Source organism: Calliphora vicina, chromosome 4 (genome assembly GCF_958450345.1).
Source record: "Calliphora vicina chromosome 4, idCalVici1.1, whole genome shotgun sequence".
In the NCBI taxonomy this organism is placed as follows: domain Eukaryota; kingdom Metazoa; phylum Arthropoda; class Insecta; order Diptera; family Calliphoridae; genus Calliphora; species Calliphora vicina.
Window position 1 is genome coordinate 17,358,729 of NC_088783.1, and position 18,735 is coordinate 17,377,463.

The 18,735-nt window shown below is 29.7% G+C and overlaps 1 protein-coding gene across 1 annotated transcript; it reads right to left on the reverse strand.

The window, feature by feature from the left end:
- Positions 1-6,190: 6,190 nt before the first annotated feature.
- On the reverse strand, positions 6,191-11,870 carry LOC135956536 (pyridoxal-dependent decarboxylase domain-containing protein 1). Its single transcript, XM_065507069.1, has 9 exons — positions 11,484-11,870; positions 10,536-11,423; positions 10,401-10,472; positions 10,134-10,337; positions 9,679-9,747; positions 9,419-9,610; positions 8,845-9,360; positions 8,586-8,779; positions 6,191-7,217 (listed from the first exon to the last, which is right to left on the reverse strand). The coding sequence occupies exons 1-9, from the start codon at positions 11,544-11,546 to the stop codon at positions 6,785-6,787; spliced, it is 2,631 nt and encodes an 876-aa protein (XP_065363141.1). The 5' UTR covers positions 11,547-11,870; the 3' UTR covers positions 6,191-6,784.
- Between the last annotated feature and the right edge of the window lie 6,865 nt (positions 11,871-18,735).

Sequence of the window (18,735 nt, forward strand, 5' to 3'; positions counted from 1 at the left end):
TCTTGGTCTTCAAACTTTTTCGGATGGACTGGGTGACCTTTGTCTTCCGTGTCAAAAGCACCACTTCTGGTGCTGAAACTCATTCATCATAAGCTTTTGTGAGCAATCGGTGTGTTTCAGCGGTACTTCTTTTCAAATTAAAGGAGTAAACAAAACTTTCTAAAACTTGGCACCAAATTCGACATTTTCGAAGCAAAAAAAAAAAAATTTGTTTTCAATAACTAACTATTGAAACCTAGTGAGGACATTTGGGGAAATAAATTGGCAAAAGGAGGTTTATATTCCCTAAGTTGAGGTATCGAATATGATTGATGAATGCTCGCTATAAGTGATATCACTGAGGAAATCTATGTTTACCACTCCTATGATATCCAAAATGACATGGCACCAGAAAGGACCAGCACCCTTTTAGCTATTGGTAGGAACTCGATTAGTTCAATGGACTAATAGGACCAAATCAATTGATCCATAAGATTTGAGATAGTGAGAAATCTGAGCAAATCCTTTGGTACAGTTTACACACTGTTAGGTACTTAGTACTCATTCTTCAAATTCGAAAATAATTCATTTCAGATTTTTGATTTTGAAAATAGCTGGAACTCTAATCTTAAAAAAATTTACAAAGTAATTTGTCGTAATCAATAACTCTTATATATTTTTCTTTTAACCACCATTTTCCTTAAACTAAATCTAGTCAAATCTACATTAAATATATTTATTAAGAAATAGTTTCCATATTTTTTTTACAAATATTTGTTTTCTTTTATTTACTACTAATTTGTAAAATTCTTTTGATTTTGTTAATTAAATGTTATTACAACGTATCATATTGTAATTATTAAGTAAAAAAACAAATTAAAACAAAAATACAAAAACAAATAAATAAAATTATATTAATATAATAAATAAATTACAAAAAAAAAAACAAAACTAGTTATTTAAGTACAAGTAATTCATAAAATGTGTTGCATTTTTTTTAAGAAAAAAATAATAAAAAAACAAACTACAAAACATTTTAAGAAATATTTCAAGAAAATAAAACGTAAAGTATATAAAACTTTTCATTTCATATACAATACAAACAAATAAAAAGAAAAACAAATATATAAAGAAAATTGTTGAAGGACCATTAAATATGACATATTATGCAACTTCATCAATAAATTTCATTCTCTATTACCCACACTTACTCTCTGTACTCTTGTGTTTAAACCCATTTAAAGGACGACAAAAGGATAAAAACCAAACAAAGCAATGTAATGCAATGCAATGAAATTCATTCATCTTATTCAATTACACACACTCACAGACACAACACTCACACACCCCCACACACAAATAAAATATTTATAAAAAGGACATAATATGTATAGTTTAGTATATATTATGAAATGTTAAATGAAAAATAACAATAAAAAAGAAAGAACAAATAAATGATAAATAATAAAAATATTAAAAAAAAACAAAAATCAAATATCAATAATAAAAACGACTAAACAAACTAAAGGACATGCATGAAAAGAACACATTATTGATACAAAATTGCAAGGTGTTGTTTTATTTTATTAGGGATTGCAAGGGTGTAAAGTCTAATTGAAACCTCTTTAAAAATCACAGTATTATAAGGAGTGGGCACGAACAAAATGGTGTTTACGTTTAGCTTAACAAAATTGAAACTAATAAGTGAATTTTCTATTCTATTTATTATATTATTAACTACAGCTAAGTTTTACACAATTTCCAATTGTATTTTTGAAATTTCCAATTATATTTCAGAATTTTCTATTTGTATTTCAGAAATTTCAATTAGTAATGCTATTAGAATTTGTTTAAATACAAATGGAAATATCTGAAATTCATTTGCAAAATTCTGAAACACAAATGAAAGTTTCTGAAATACAATTATAAATTTCTGAAATACAAATGGAAAATTCTGAAATTTAGTACTGGTTGGAATGGAAAGTGAGGATATCGATTTTGAATACAATTGAGGGGCTTAGAGCACAAGGGATTCAAGTGACTAATGTTTAATAATGAGAAAAATGAGGTTAAAGTTAATTTACAAAAAAAAATTTTAGATGCTATCTGGAATATTGCCTTTTAATTAATAGAGATCCTGAGATATATTCTAATCTAACATGATAAAAAAATACCATATTTTATATATACAAATACCCAAAAATTACCTTTGAAGTGAGGAAAGTTGCACTTATACCCCTTGTGCTTTAATTTTTTTCAAAGTTCTGAATTACCTAATAAGAAAACCACATAGACTCAATTTTTTTTATTAACATTTAATTAAGAAAAGCTTTTATGGTTCTTTGTTACATTTTTTAGTCGTCATAATCAGATTCCATGACATCATCGGGGTCATCCTCACCTTGACTTTCTATTCTTTCCGGAATTTATTCCATTTAATCGTGAGGAAGTGCTTTAAACCATTCATGGTAAATTGGTGGTATATACCAAAGAATATTCTGTAGGTTCTTGAATTTCTGGAATATTATTGTTTTGACGCTGTTTTTTGGAGGAAGTTGTTGTAGTAACTACACGACTCGGTCAACATTTCGAGCTTTCAGATTTAGTTTGGTGAAGTTTTCTTGCACATTCATAAGATCATCTTTGTATAAGATGATCAGATTCAGAAAATTCGTCAATATTATTTTCAGATTCACTTATTTTTAATGATTTTACGTACCATAAATAATAAAAAATCAACAGTTATTAATATACTCGATTCCATTATTTTATGTTACTTTTTCTTTTTTGGAAAATAATCCACAAAGGTATTTGAAACAGGTGTTTTGAAAACAAGTGATGGAATTAATTGCTAGATTTTAGCTGATCACTCATCTGAATTCACTAAATCAGTCCATGTGAATAATGAAGTTTAATATTTGCTTAGAGCAAAAGGGGTTTAAGTGCTCATGTACCCCTTGTTCTCCAACCGAAACAGGTATTTTAATGACAAGTGCTAGAATTGGTCGCCATATCTCGCTAACGGATGAGAATCCCACATTCAACTCTTGTGCTATGAACTTCTCTGAACTTCACCTACTAACTCCATATGTTAACTCAATTTGAAAAAAAAGGCACTTGAACCCCTTGTGCTCTAAGCACCATAATTTTTTAAAACTTCAAAAATAAAAGTTAAAACAACAGACAAAATGCATCAAATCCTTTGCCGTTATGAAATTGTTTCGTTTTCGAAATCGATTTCCATCACATAGTCAATAAAGTACTGAGATGACAATATCGAGCCCTTAGCGCCAAATTATCGTAAGCGACCAAGGCGTATTAACAAGGTGAGTGCATAAAATCAGCTGTTTCTTAATTCGCTGTGGTTTAATGTACACTATATGTCAAACTTTGTTTATGTTTACATTTGTTATTGTAAATAACAGAGTAATATTTTAATTCGACTTGATTTTGACATTTACCCTACATTTTAACAAAAACAAAATGCCTGTTGTTTTTGCATTGTTGTATTTGTTGCCGGGACGCACTCACCTTGTTAATACGCCTTGGTAAGCGACAAAACACAAATTTTGCCTAAAGTTTATTTTTACACAAAAAATAGGTGTTTTTTGAATGGACCTGGTCCCCTCGGTAAAAAAATTTTTTAATTTTTTTTTCATTCAAAATATTTGATATATTGAATGAACATTCTCTTTGAAATTTTTTGCGATAACTAAAAAGAAATTATTTTTAAGTTATTTTTTCCCAAAAAATTTGCGTAAAATCGGCTTTTCAAAATTTTTTAAATTCAAATGCATATAACTTTGGACTTAGTCATTATTTTTAAACAGTTCATTTCTTATTTGACACATACATATGTTGTTAGTCCAATGAAGGAGAAAACTGGAGAAAATCGGAAAATATTTGGATACGCTGTTATCAAAAAACTGGAGTAGGTTGGGTAAAAATGTTGAAAATTTAATTTTCAAATGCGAATATCTCCTAAGCTATAAGAGATAATTGATAGCTACGACTAGGTCTTTTGTAGCACTCGATGAAAAGATTTTATGTGTGTAATTTTTTTGAAATCGGAACATAAACGAAGAAATAGGATCATTTTAAAAATGTAATATACCCGAGGTGTCCTACTTTGAGGACCCTTGGTGGCGGCCCTGGTGGGCAAATAAGGTCCACGTTCAGAACTTAAACTCGAGAACACTTCTTCTTTGCGCATGTGAAATTTCATTCAAACCAATCTAACCATTTAGAAGTTACAAATGTATTTCCTTCTTTTTTTTCTATACCACTATGTGTCGCTTACGATAAAATTCGTTTACTGTAAAATGTAAACATTGACTTACGATAAAATCTTACTCCCTATAATTTTGAAGTTATTAACAATTTTGATATTCTGAGAACGCTAATACATCAGTCGGTCCATAAAATTTTATTTTTTGAAATAAAAAAAATTTTTTGAAAATGTCGCTTACGATAATTTGGCGCTAAGGGCTCGATATATTCAATAGTTGGTCTCTACTGGATATCAGCTCACCAAGGTGTACCAATTAACCATATCGCAAATACACTGGCAAAATGGGGAACTACACTTTTAAAAGCGGAAATTTATCGATTTCTCGGAGTCCACAGTGACATGATGCTAGATGGCGTTTATTATTTTTTTCATGAATTGATGGTTCTGGCCAATAGAGCAGTCTGTTTATCATAACCTAAATTATTTGCCAATAAGTTTTTTCTATTACAATTAATTCATTTATGTTAAAACAATACAATTTTCTGTTTTTCTCTTTAGTAACCTCAATATATTGGATAGTGTGGACTAGTGGTTTTTGTTAAAGGACAAAATTTGCTTTCTTAAAATGTTTAAGTGCACACATCTAGAATTGTTCCTTTTAGTTTAAAAATACGATTGTAAAAGTTTTAGCTCAATCGGACTTTGCCTTCCCGTGCCGAAAGTCCTGAAGTTTTCAAAAATGCTATCGCTAACAGCTTCTACCTGACTGATACCTGTGCTATTCTCTAAAGCGGAGATTCCCAGAAGTTGTTCATCATTTCCTTTGCTTACCAATATTGCAACAACAAACTTTAAATTAATATTTCTCTGTAAGTACCTTTACAAGCGACAAGTCAAAACCAAAATTGGGATTCTTTGATTTTTACATTCTGCTGTAATACATGATTAGTAATGAAAAATTAACTAGTAGATGTCAGATGTTGCAAAAAGGCGTAAAGTTCAAGAGATGAGAAAAAGTAGTAGTCATTTTAAAAGTTCGAGGCACTTTCGGCACGGGAAGGCAATGTCCGATTGAGCAATAACTTTAATGATAGTATTTTTACACTAAATGGCATAATTCTAGACGTGAGCATCTATAAAAATCGAAAATCGATTTTATAAAACCACCCTATTGGATACGAATAAAGATTTTATGATATTATTTTTCAGAACTTTCTTATTTTTGTGATCTATGTGATTCTGTTGCGACTTTTAGAACCTTATTTAGACTTTAAAGACGATCGTCTAAACAAATCTATAACTGGCGGAAACATACAACAAAAGGATAAATACAACAGATGCTGAAAGATCAATTTTCTACCACATCTTTCTATAAAATATACTTTATTTCCGATGTAGTGTGGATTTGGAGGAAAACTTAAATGATAACAATGTCTTTTTATTTTACTAATTCCCACTAAATCTGAGAAGTTTGGGAATATAACTAATATTTATTATAAAAACTAATTTTTAGAATAAACTATTTTTAATATTGTTAACAAACTTACCATTAATCTTGAAATTATGTGTCATTTGATGTTTTTAACTATTACTGCGACATTTACAAGCTGTTATTTTAGAACGGGTGTGGAATTATTTAGATTTTTATGAATTTTTAAGGATAATGATGAACATTGATTATTGAGGGTTACAGTTGCCAATTATAATTTGTAAACATTTAATTTAACTTGAATATGAAAATGATATTTACCCTGTAAGAAAATTATAAAATAAAAACAAATATTTAGTAAATGATATGAAAATACAATGAAATAAAAATTGAGCAAAGATTTACACCCATATAAATATTTACAAATGGCATGGTTTTAGCTATTCAATGAATTTAATGTGCGCTTTAAAAATTTCTTTGAAATGATGATGGATTTTATGTGAAAATGTTTTTATGATTAAATGTATTCTTTAGTAAAAAATCGAATAAAATTAAATTTTTGCAGTAGCAAGATTTATTTTTTGTTTAATTTTTTGCAATTAATCTTTAAGATTAACATATTGGTTTTTATTTTCATACATATAAATGGAACGTTTTTTAAAGAAAGCGCGAAAAACTTTCTAATCATAATACATGTGTGTGTAAGTAATTATTTTAATTAGTTTTATAAATATTTTATTAAATTTTTTGAAGTTATAAAATGTTTAATAGTGGTTGTTTGGTTTTTTTATCAAAATTTCTAACGTTTCTTTTTTATTTTTAGCATATAAGTAAGTATTTTGAAAAGTACATATCAACAAAAAAAAAAAGAAGAAAAAAGCTAGATTTTCTATAAAAATCAAAGAATTAACTTTTTAATTTTTTCTAAATAAAAAAAAATTGTCATTAAAAATAAAAAAAAGATACACTGTGTAACATCAACCACTTTTGCTTACATTTTGCCTTTGCAAGTGCATAATGGCTTAGGCTTAGGCTTGAAAAGAGAGAAAGAAATAATTTAAATAAAAAAAGCGTAAATCATAAAATAAAAAAATTCAAAAAAGGAACTGAGAAAAAGGTTGAAGTTAAATGAACTGTTTTATACTTTATGAACTGCTAACATTAGCAATTGGATTTGCATTTATATTTATATTGGGATTTTCAATTTTATCACTAATAATTGCACTATTATTTATTGCCGCTAATTCGGGTGCCGAAGCACCACTACTTTGGCTAACTGTACGATTGTGACCATCATCCAATGGGGCCGAACCGTTTGCGGGACCATTTTGTGATGGTAGTGTTGTTGTAGTTGCTACAACAGTAGCAGCTGTAGCAGCAACAGTAGTTGCTGCATTTACATCTTTAATTGCTTCGTTTGACGTTGCCGGGGAATTGGGTGAGGTCTGGGGATTGCTGTTGGGAAATACGGGCGGTATTTCATTGGCTGCTGTTATAATGGGTGTCTGGACCATGGGTGTGGGTGGAGATTTATTAGCTGGCAATTGACCGTGTGTACCACCCATTTGCATGTGATATCTGGAAAGGATACAAAATATATAGATTTCAATTCGAATATTTAATAAAATTAAATTGTCTCAATTTTGGGACATACATTTTGTTGGAAAATTTTGGGACTCAAGTTTTTATAGAAAATTTTGTGACACAAATTTCTATGGAAAATCTTGGGACACAAATTTTTTCGTACAATTTAGGGGACACAATTTGTTATAGAAAATTTGTACACAATTTTCTATAAAAGTTTGAGTTTCAATTTTTTATATAACATTTTAAGACACAATTTTTTATAGAAAATTTTGGGACACAATTTTTTATAGAAAATTTTGGGACAAAATTTTTTATAGAAAATTTTGGGACACAATTTTTTATAGGAAATTTTGGGACACAATTTTTAATAGAAAATTTTGGGACACAATTTTTTATAGAAAATTTTGGGACACAAATTTTTATAGGAAATTTTGGGACACAATTTTTTATAGAAAATTTTGGGACACAATTTTTTATAGAAAATTTTGTGACACAATTTTTTATATAACATTTTAAGACACAATTTTTTATAGAAAATTTTGGGACACAATTTTTTATAGAAAATTTTGAGACACAATTTTTTATAGAAAATTTTGGGAAACAATTTTTTATAGAAAATTTTGGGACACAATTTTTTATAGAAAATTTTGAGACACAATTTTTTATAGAAAATTTTGGAACACAATTTTTTATAGAAAATTTTGGAACACAAATTTTTATAGAAAATTTTGGGATACAAATTTTTATAGAAAATGTTGGGACACAAATTTTTATGGAAAATGTTGGGACACAAATTTTTATGGAAAATGTTGGGACACAAATTTTTATGGAAAATGATGGAAAACAAATTTTTATGGAAAATGTTGGGACACAAATTTTTATGGAAAATTTTTTATAGAACATTTTGGGACACAATTTTAATACAATAATTTTTTTTTTTAAATTTTCGAAACATTTTCGAATACAATTTTTTTTTCGAAACATTTTCGAATACAATTTTTTTTTAGAAAATTTTCGAATAAAATTATTTAAGAAACTATATTTTTTTTATAGAAAATGTTTGGACACAATTTTTTATACAAAATTTTGGGACACAAATTTTTATACACAAAAATTTTCGAACACACATTTCGGACACAATTTAAGAAAATTTTTGTTTTATAGAAAAATGTGGGAGACGATTTTGTTTGCAAAATTTGTTTTGTTTACTTTTTTTTTAAATTTGGAAAAAAAAAATTTAGAGAAATTTAGGAAAATTTTTTTGTAACATATACAAATTTGAAATACTTTTTTATAGAACAATTTGGACACAATTGAAAAAAACTTAAAAATAATTGATTTCATAGAAACTGTACTCACTTGTATATATTTTCTGTAGACTCTACTACACCCTGTGTTAGATTTAAGCTTCTGCCCTTGATACCAGCCTCTCTGGCTGGTGGAGACCACCAATTAAAAACTCTGCCCACCACGGGAACATGGCGTAAAATACCCTCTTGCCAAAGTCTTTCTTCGGTTTCACGCTGCAAATCAGCAGTAGCAGCTTGTATGCCCTACACACAAAAAAAATTCATCTTAAATACAAATGCTCTACTCACAAATATTCTACCCTACTCACCCTCTTAACAATTTCCGACATAGTATCCAAAACTCTAGAATTTTCCTGCACATTCTTACCCACTGAAACCACTAAATCCAATAGCTCATCAACATCCGTTTCATGTGTCACCATGCCAAAGCGTACACATATCAAACCATCGGGGCCCTCGCCCAGCGAAAAGGCATTATCGGTGGCTTTTAAAGTTTCCACCAAATCAACATTCAATTTATTAAGTTCCGTTTTAGCCTGATCTGTTAGCAGAGTTTCCCAGCCTTCGGGCACAAAACGTACGCCACCCATACCCGCCCATTCGGGCAGATTAACCAAACGTAAGACATCACTTTTCTCCACCAGATGTATGAAAGTGGCTTTATGCTTGATGGTGGCCCGTAAAATGTCCACATGAGTTTCTAAACTTTGGGCAAAATTCTCTAGATTTTCCGCAGTGGGTGGCTGCTCGCCCAGACTTAATTCCAAAGGGCAATAGCGTATACAAGTGCCATGGACAGCATGTTCTATGATCTCGAAATCAAACTAGAAAAATTACGTTATTAAAAATATAAATTTGTAAAAAATTTAAAAATAAACTTACATTAGGACAATCCCTTTGTAAAATTTGACCTAGCCAAGAATTTAAACGATCAAAGTATGAAGCATTGTGTAATTTTTCCAATGATTTTACACCTTCCAGGGAGTTGGTGTCATCGCCTGTAGTGGAAGTAGTCACAGTTGTACTACCATCAAATTGAAACACCACTACCGAGGCAGCCGTTTCAAAAAGTAACTAGTTTTTAAATCAATATAAATTAATTTGTATGTAGAATATTTTTATTTCAAATATTGGTTACTTACATTAACATCAAGTGGTTTATTGATGACATCTACCAAGGATTTGCCAGATTGAGCACCAGGAGCCCGACTCTAAAATGTTGAGAAGATAATTGAATAACATATTTGGAATATAAGATACGTAGGTGTTTCATGTCTTAATAAATCGAGACATAGTAAAATAACAATTTAAAGAGCTATATTCGGCTGTGTCGAATCTTATATACACTTCCCCAAAGTTACTTTAAGATAAAGATTTAGACAACCAAGTGGACTGTATCCACCGAAGGGAAAATCCTTCGGTGGATACACTCCTTCGGTGACGTATACAAATTTGTCTATTGCCGTTTTTATATATAAATATCCGAATATGTTGTTAAAAATATTGAAGAAATAATAAAACTATTTTGTATAATATAAGATTACTTTTCCTCGATAGTAAGTATCACCACAAAATTTATAAATTTTTAAAAACATACCACAACTTTGATGCCTTCACATTCCGAGGCGATTTCAAACAAAATACTGCATGTTTGAAAAGCTACATGAATACGCTCCGAAATGGCGTCACGACCTAAAGCTTGTAAGCTCGTCCATAAAGCTAAAGCATTGAGACGACGAGATAAAATGGGATCAGATTCGAAAGAATTTAAGGCAGCATTTTGAAGTTGACGATGAAGAAGCTAAAAATTAATATATTAACATTTTAATAAACATAAAAGAAATATTAAAACAAATAAACTTACCACAATAGGCAGACTGGGTACACCCAACCAGCTGCCCAAACTTAAAACTATAGAATCCACATAAGAACTTATCTAAAAAATAAAAATAGTATTAAAAAAGCTATAAGCTACTAAACAAAATCTCCTATAACTTACCACCCCAGGACCTTGAGAACAAACGAGAGCCGCTAAACCATGACCAGTGGCATGCAGCCATAAATTGTGCGTTTTGCAAATGTCATGCATTCTTAATAAATTATCTACATAGCCACACAGAGAAGCACCTATATCAGCCACCACCAATAGTGGAGTCCTCTGAGAGGCCAAATCAATTTGTATTTGCCGCTGCAGTAGAGACAAATCCATAGTACCAAATGTTGTATTGGCCGGTATTAAACGTATTGCATCCAAGGGTATGCCCAGCTGACGACAAGCATATTGCAAACGCATGGGTGTGGTATTCTCCGATATATACAAACATGGATGGGCTAAAGCCGGTATACCACCTTCTAAATAGCCCGGGCAACGGGCCACTATTGCCAAACGCACTACGCGTAATATAGCATCGGCATTGTCATTGTGAAAGCTACTGGCTGGGTCCATAAATCTAAACAATGTACCCAACCAATGGGTGGTATCACCAGCTATATTGCCAGTCACCCTCACCAACTGTTTGCGGTCCAAGTGCGACAGATAGGCCACTATGCTGTGCGATATTAAAGCCAAATGTGAAACATCATCTAAAGCTGGTAGGGGAAATTCGGGCTCATCCTCCGAATCGGCATATGAAATAAGTGTTTCCAATGATTTCAAGATTTCCGAGGGAGGTTTACGACTGCCATGCAACAGAGCCACCACACTCACCGAATTGGAGGCCAACGACGATGACAAATCTTCAGATTTATCTGTAACATCTGACGTATTAGCATTAAAGTCAATCGATTGTTGTGGCGCATCAGTGGGGGTTGGTGCTGTTTTAACATTTTCTAAACGTTGCAAAACTTGTGAGGTCTTTAACTCTAATTCAGCCAAACCGGAACGTATCTGCAAACATGAAATTGCTATTAATTTTAACTACATAAAATAATTGCAAATTATAATTACACTTGAAGCTGCAATTTCATTTTGTTGAGCTTCTTTTTTATCATCATCACAGGCACCGGACATTTTCTTTCTATATTTTATCTATTATATTTTTTGGTTCAAAATTTACTTCTCTAATAAATTGCCCTATATTGTTTATCTTTTCTTTTTTGTTTTAATCACTTTTATTTGCAATAACTAACTATTTGAAACACCACGTATTTTATTTACACAGTTGTGTGTATGTGTATTTATGTTTGTTTTAATATCAAAATAAAAATTTATCGGATTTTTTTTATTGTTTCTCGTTTAAAATCATTAAAAACTATTCACTTTTTTCGTCCAATTGTCGTCGTCAGTATTTTCTTTTATTTTTTTTTCTTTAAACGTCAGTTGTCATTAAAACTCTACACTTAACATTGACAGTGTTGCTTATTAAGTTGTTTATGATTTGTTGTTGGAGGTAGATTAAGCGATTATTAGATTTTAGTGATTAAAACGATTAATTTGAATTTAAAAATTAAATTAATACAATTAAATTTGTGCAATTGCATGTTAAAATAGATTATTTCGAAAATTAATTAAATCTTTATATACTTATTCAATTATATGTTTAGTAAACTGATTTATAATAGAGATACATTTACAATGAGGTATTTATTTCATTTCAAATCTATTTTTATTCCACTCCAGAGAAGAACAATTTCTACTACAGAGTATAGATTATTTTAACTCTGGAGTGTTTGGGGGTGATTTGCTTCTTTTAGCTATGGACATAATTCACTAAATCATAAGTTCTAAGGATATTGTATTTTCGTGATTTAACAACAAGTATATATTTCAGACGTTCTGGACTGTTACATTTTTAGCACCATGAGTGGCAAGTGTATACATAAGTTTGTCATTCCGTTTGTTATTTCTACATTTTTCATTTGCAACCCCACAAAGTATATATGTATATTCTGGATCGTTATAGATAGCGGAGTCGATATAGCCATGGCCATCTGTCAGTCTGACCGTATGAACGTCTGTCTGTATGTTGAAATCAACTTTCCGTTGCTATTTAAAATCGAGAAAATAGCCCTCCAAATGACTGAGATATATGGAAAAACAAGGACGAACTCGATTTTTGATTTATTTTTTATCTATATCCTGATTACTAAGTCATTCATATATATAGATGTCTAATGATATATATTTCAAATACCTTTGCAACAGCGTATAAAAGGCCATATTAAGTCGGACCTAAAATGGGTAAAAATCGAGAAAAATATTTTTAACCCGATTTTTTTTTCACCACAAAAAATTTTTTGTTTTAAAATTTATTTTAATATAGCTTTCTTAAATGTTTTTAAATAATTGTTTTATTTGCTTCTTTAAAATTTCATTTATTTGACAAATATTTTTCTCAAAGATTCACTATGTATTTTGAACAGTTAACTTTTCTACTGGAGTGCAGGATTAAATGATATATACATTTTCTTTACGGGTAATATTTTGTTTATTTGAACCGTTTTTTGTTATTCAAAAAGCAAAGTCTTGTTTTTATTACTTGTTATTATTTTAAAAAGTTTACTAAATTTAGTTGCTCACCAAACACATGGTACTTGTCTCAACACAGATTTTTTATAAAATTTAGTAATACGTAATTTAACTTAAATTAATATCACAATAATAATAAAGAGTATCAAAGCCATTAATGATATAATAAAATTGTCACGATTTCGAGGTACTTTACTATACTTTATTTTTAATGAATTAATTACTTTCGCGTATCAAATTAAATAAATAAAGGGATTTTTTGTACTCATTTAGAATGACAAATAAACATGTTCCAAGAAGCAATTTTATATAATTTAAAATTAGCAAGTAATTAAAGGGAGTTGTTACATCTAAGAAAAATGGTATATACATAAACGACAGTAATCCATTTGTAATGCAAAGAAATTAAATGTTGCAAATGAGAATGGATGAAACATTTTCTTATCATAATTCGTAAATCATAAACAAATAAAAAACAATTAAAATTTGTTATAGCAGAATATAGCACTTTAACTTGTTAATTATTTAAATTACTATCGTTGTTGTTATTGATTTTATTAGTTTTTGCTTGTTTTAAGGCAGTACAAAGAATTTTATTACAAAAACACTTTAAATTTTATATATTTCCATTAACTAACTACGTTGTGAAAATCTGATCCGAAAAAACCTCCTTTGTTCGCTAATAATAATTTCAATTTAGCGTTTTTTCCCACTTTCAACGTTTTATTTTAACACTACTGCTCATTAACAGTATACACTACTGTTTAAAAGTCTCCAAATTTAGAGTTGCCCTTCTCTCACTAAAAAGTAAACAAAATATCAACCCTGCTTTAGTATGAAACATCTCAGTATTTGTTAGATTACCGCTATTTTTATTTGCTTGCAACAGTGAAATTTGTTCGTTGCTAAACAGAGTAAAGAAATTAATAAAATTAAACGGTTTTTAAAAGTTTTAATGCCTCAAAAACTATCGGCTCGGTTAAAAAATGTGACAATGAAAGTGTTTTTAAATTGTTTTGATCGTATACTTACATATGTATTTCAAAAGATATTTTATGTGTTCAAAAATCTTGGCGAATGAGACAGCCGCGGCCGGCTTAAAGATGTCCATTGAAGAGTCTAACAAACGTTCGTGTGTGCGATTAAATTATAAGTAAAAATCGTGTCGTTTGTTAAAATATTTAATATTAATGAATAATCTTATTGTTGTTGTTAAAAGTTATTAACAACACCTTTAGCAATAGTGTACGATTACTAACAATTCATTTGCAAACAAGTTGTGGACATGTTTTAGTGTATGTAAGTGTGAGTGTGTATGTGAAAATTAAATTGATGAGATGTTGTTCCTGGTCCACTAAGTTGATGGTAACAGATTGCGGGAGAATGTTTTTGATTCTTTTAATTACTAGAGGTAAGTGTATAACTGATATATTGTTTTTATACCCAAATTTTATTATGATCGGACCATAATTAGTCATAGCTCCCATATAAGACCCGCTTCCGAAAATCACTTTAACGAGCATAAATCTCTTAAAAATTTTGGTATACACATAATTAAGCAGAAATAAATTTCATATAGACATAAATCACACGACCTAATTTCATGGCGATCGGCCCATAATTGGTAATAGCTCCCATATAAGGCCAACTTCCGAAAATCACTCACGAATATAAATTATTGATATTTTTAAAAGAAAAATGTTTTTGCTCATTTACTTTGTGTAGCATATTATATGGTCGGGCTTTACCGACCATATTTTCTTACATCTTATACCCTTCACCTTCGTCATAAGGGTATATATAAGTTTGTCATTCCGTTTCTAATTTCCACAATATAATTTTCCGACACTATAAAGTATATACATATGTATATTCTGAATCCTTATAGATAGCGGAGTCGATTAAGGCATGTCCGTCTGTCTGTCTGTTAGTTGAAATCAGATATCTTCGGGATCCATATCTTCAATAATTCTATCAGGCATGCATTCGAGAAGTTTCCTATTTAAAATCAGAAAAATCGGTCCACAAAATGGCAGATATGAGGAAAAAACAAGGACAACCTCGATTTTTGACCTAAATCTGGATTATTAAGTCATTAATATAGACAATATGGATATCTAATGATAGATATTTCAAAGACATTTGCAACGACGTATATAAGACCATAAGTTTGACCTACAATGGGTCAAAATCGGAAAAAATATTTTTCACCAAAAAATATTTAAAAAACAAAATTATTTTTTTAAAATTTAAAATAACAATTCGACAAAAAATTAAAAAAACAACTTTGGAAAAAAAATTGTTTACCAAAAAATATTTAAAATTTGTATTTTGAAGTATAATTTGGTGATTTTTAAATTTGATTTTTTTTTAAATTATTTTTCACCAACATTTTTTAAAATATTTATCTTGGTGAAGGGAGGGTATATAAGATTCCGAATATAGTAGTCTTACTAGATAGTCAGACGATTTTAATATTTGTTCTGAGGCCTATGAATCACCAGCACCAAAGTGGAGGATTACATAACCGGACAATATCTTTTTCTAAGGAGTCATTATGGATCAGCTATATTGTCTTGTTAATGCATACATAACTCTATGCGGTCCTCTTCCAACCTAAGAGTTTAAAAGATATTCTTTACTGAGAATTTGTATTCTTTAAATTAATTCGTGATTATGTTAAAATTAAAAGGATGTAAGCAATTCATAGATGATAACTCCATCTTAATAACCAGCCAAATGTATGTGTTATTGACCATTCCTTGTATTTGTAGGATCTTTGTAGACGCTACTAATTAAATATTCATAAATTCTTTGCAAAATACATACCTTAAACACAAATATTCACTAATTTTCCAGTCATATATTCTAAGCTCTCATAAATTTAATGTCTAACTCTTTTTCTTACAATAGACTTAAAGCCTTCTTTTTACACATACACACTTGTACACAAACTTAATCTATTGACAAAATATGTAAAATTCAGCTTCTAAAATTGCTGGTTTTAATTTTGTCTATAATAAATTCTCTTTGTTTACGCAGACATTTAATTTTTCTGCATATTTTCTTATACATGTTTGTATGTTTTTTGTTTTGTTTAATATAAAACGTTTTTAGTAAAATTACATTGAAGAAACTTTCCCTACTTTAAGGCAAAACAAGAAAGTAAACAAATTGCAATGACATCATTTTAAACGGAGGGAAAAAAAATTGTAAGAAAAACTCTCGCACACACACCTTTTTTCTATTTAAAATCTACTTTATAACATGATAAAACCTGGGAAAGAGTATACACACTCTTTCTATACACTTCCCAGCAGTTAAGCAAGTGGCAATGTATCCCTTATAGATGGTAATTGTCACTAAGGTCTGATCACTTGGCTGACTTCTTCAATTTATATATTTTGGGTCAATTGGTTACTTTAGACAATGAAGACAATTGTCACTTAAGTGTCTCTAAGTAATCTAGAGGGTAGTCACTTTAAATGATTATTTTGTACTATATTTTTTGTGGATAATTCTTACAACTGGTTTCGCACAAATTGTGTTCATATAATTCTATTACAGTTTATTTCCTTTTTGCTTAAGTATAATGACATTCTATGTAACCTAGAATGAAGTCAATTGTTACTTTAGTGTCTCCAAGCAATCTGGAGTTTAGTCACTTTAAACGTAAGAAGTAATCTATTGGAGAGTTGTCTGAGGAAGTTTTGTTTACAAGCAATCGGTTATTGGACTGTGTATGAGATGTCATTTTAACTGACTATTTGAGATCAATTAGCACCCGTACATGTTAAAATAACTAGTTATGTAGTTCATCAAGTAACCAGATAGGTAGCTTGTAAGGTAATTGACTCTATGTAACCGGTATGTGAATCCAATGCGTTGGACACTCTCAATCCAAAAGAGGCTGCTTAGGACATGTACGTGTTAAAATAACTAGTCACGTAGTTAGTTACGTAGTAAGTTGTCATCCCAAATAATATGTAAAATCATTAGATCGGGACGGACTCCTAGAACTGGTGGGATTTTACATACTATTTCTTGTACTCGTCGGTATTACTACCACAATCAGTATTGCATCCATCGTTTTTATTTTTTTTTTTGTTGAAATCTTTAACACTTACACCGGTGGCTGAAACTGAAACAGCAACGGTAAAAATAGTATCAGCAGCTAAAAACAAACAACTACATTTTCCATACTCCACATAGTACATATAACATAAGTTTAAATAAAGTTTACAGGAGATTTGCCATGGAGCTGTTATTCCTTAAGTGGTAATTTTGTTTTGTCAGTAATTGGCTTCATCCAAATCAGTCTTTAATTTAATTTAATTGAACCATATTAATTTCTTTTTGTAATACATTCTTAAAGATAGATCATTTTGTATTAGAATTAGCAATTTTTTTGATGTTTCATTTTATATACTCTTCCTGAATATGACTTCATTTCTTAGAAGCTTGACAGTCTAGCAACGCCTTCGTAAAGTCTTTGCGCCCATTTTGATACACCTAAACTATTGCGTGATCTACCAAAGTAATTTTAATTTACAAATTATCCTTTTATAATACTTTTTTAATATAAATTAAATCCCACCTAAAACTCTCAAGGAAGTTCTGTTCCAGATTTTCTTAATATTTGAAAGAAAATTATGTCTCAGTATCTGCACAATGTTTAGTATTCGACGTGTTATTCTTCATTTTGTTCATGAAATCATGAAAAATGCTAAACATTTAATTTTCCCACCTCTTGTTGAAATACCCAATGTGAAGTTAAATACATTAGTACTAGGGTTTGCGCATAGTGTTTTTACAGTTCAAAGCAAATAGTAAGTTTGTCTTAGATTTATGTGTGTGAAGTTAGCTCCGTCAGTTAGCTCCGTTTTTTAACATTACCTATGTTAATGTGTAAACTAACATACTTCGTACTCAAAGACTGTTAGGTTAACAGAGCTGCATTAATATCAGCTCATTTAACATTTTATGATATAAAATCAAAATAAAATGGTTTTACCGATCATTCAGTTTAAATATATAATCACAATTTTTTTAAAAATTAGATAAAAAAAAAATTAAATATTTATTTATGAACTATCGTTGATTTCTTTGCTTTTAGCATATTTTTATACCAGATACATGAGAGACACATGGACATGAAAAAAAATTAAAAAATTCTAAATTGTGGTAAAACTAGTCATAAAGGGTGGGAAGGCTTGATTTCAGAAATGTATAGTTTATATTCAGAATTTATTTCATATTAATTTAAAAATAGTGAAATTTCACATTTTGTTAAAAGGGCAGATGGAAATTTGGAAAAAATGGTTAAATTTTGGAATTGTGCTCGATCTTGCCCTAATACGGTGGAATGCCATTACTTCAGAGAGTTCAGAACTGTTTAGCATATATTTAGAATTTATTTCAGATCGGAGTAATTACACTTTTAAAATAGTGAAATTTCACATTTTGTTAAAAGGGGCACATTGAAATTTGGAAAAAATGGTTGAATTTTGGAATTGTGCTCGATCTAGTCATAATGGGTTGGAAAACCATTACTTCAGAGAGTTCAGAACTGTTAAGTTTATATTCAGAATTTATTTCAGATCGGAGTAATTTGACTTTTCAAATAGTGAAATTTCACATTTTGTTAAAAGGGGCACATTGAAATTTTGAAAAAATGGTTAAATTTTGAAATTGTGCTCGATCTTGCCCTAATGGGTTGGAAAGCCATCAC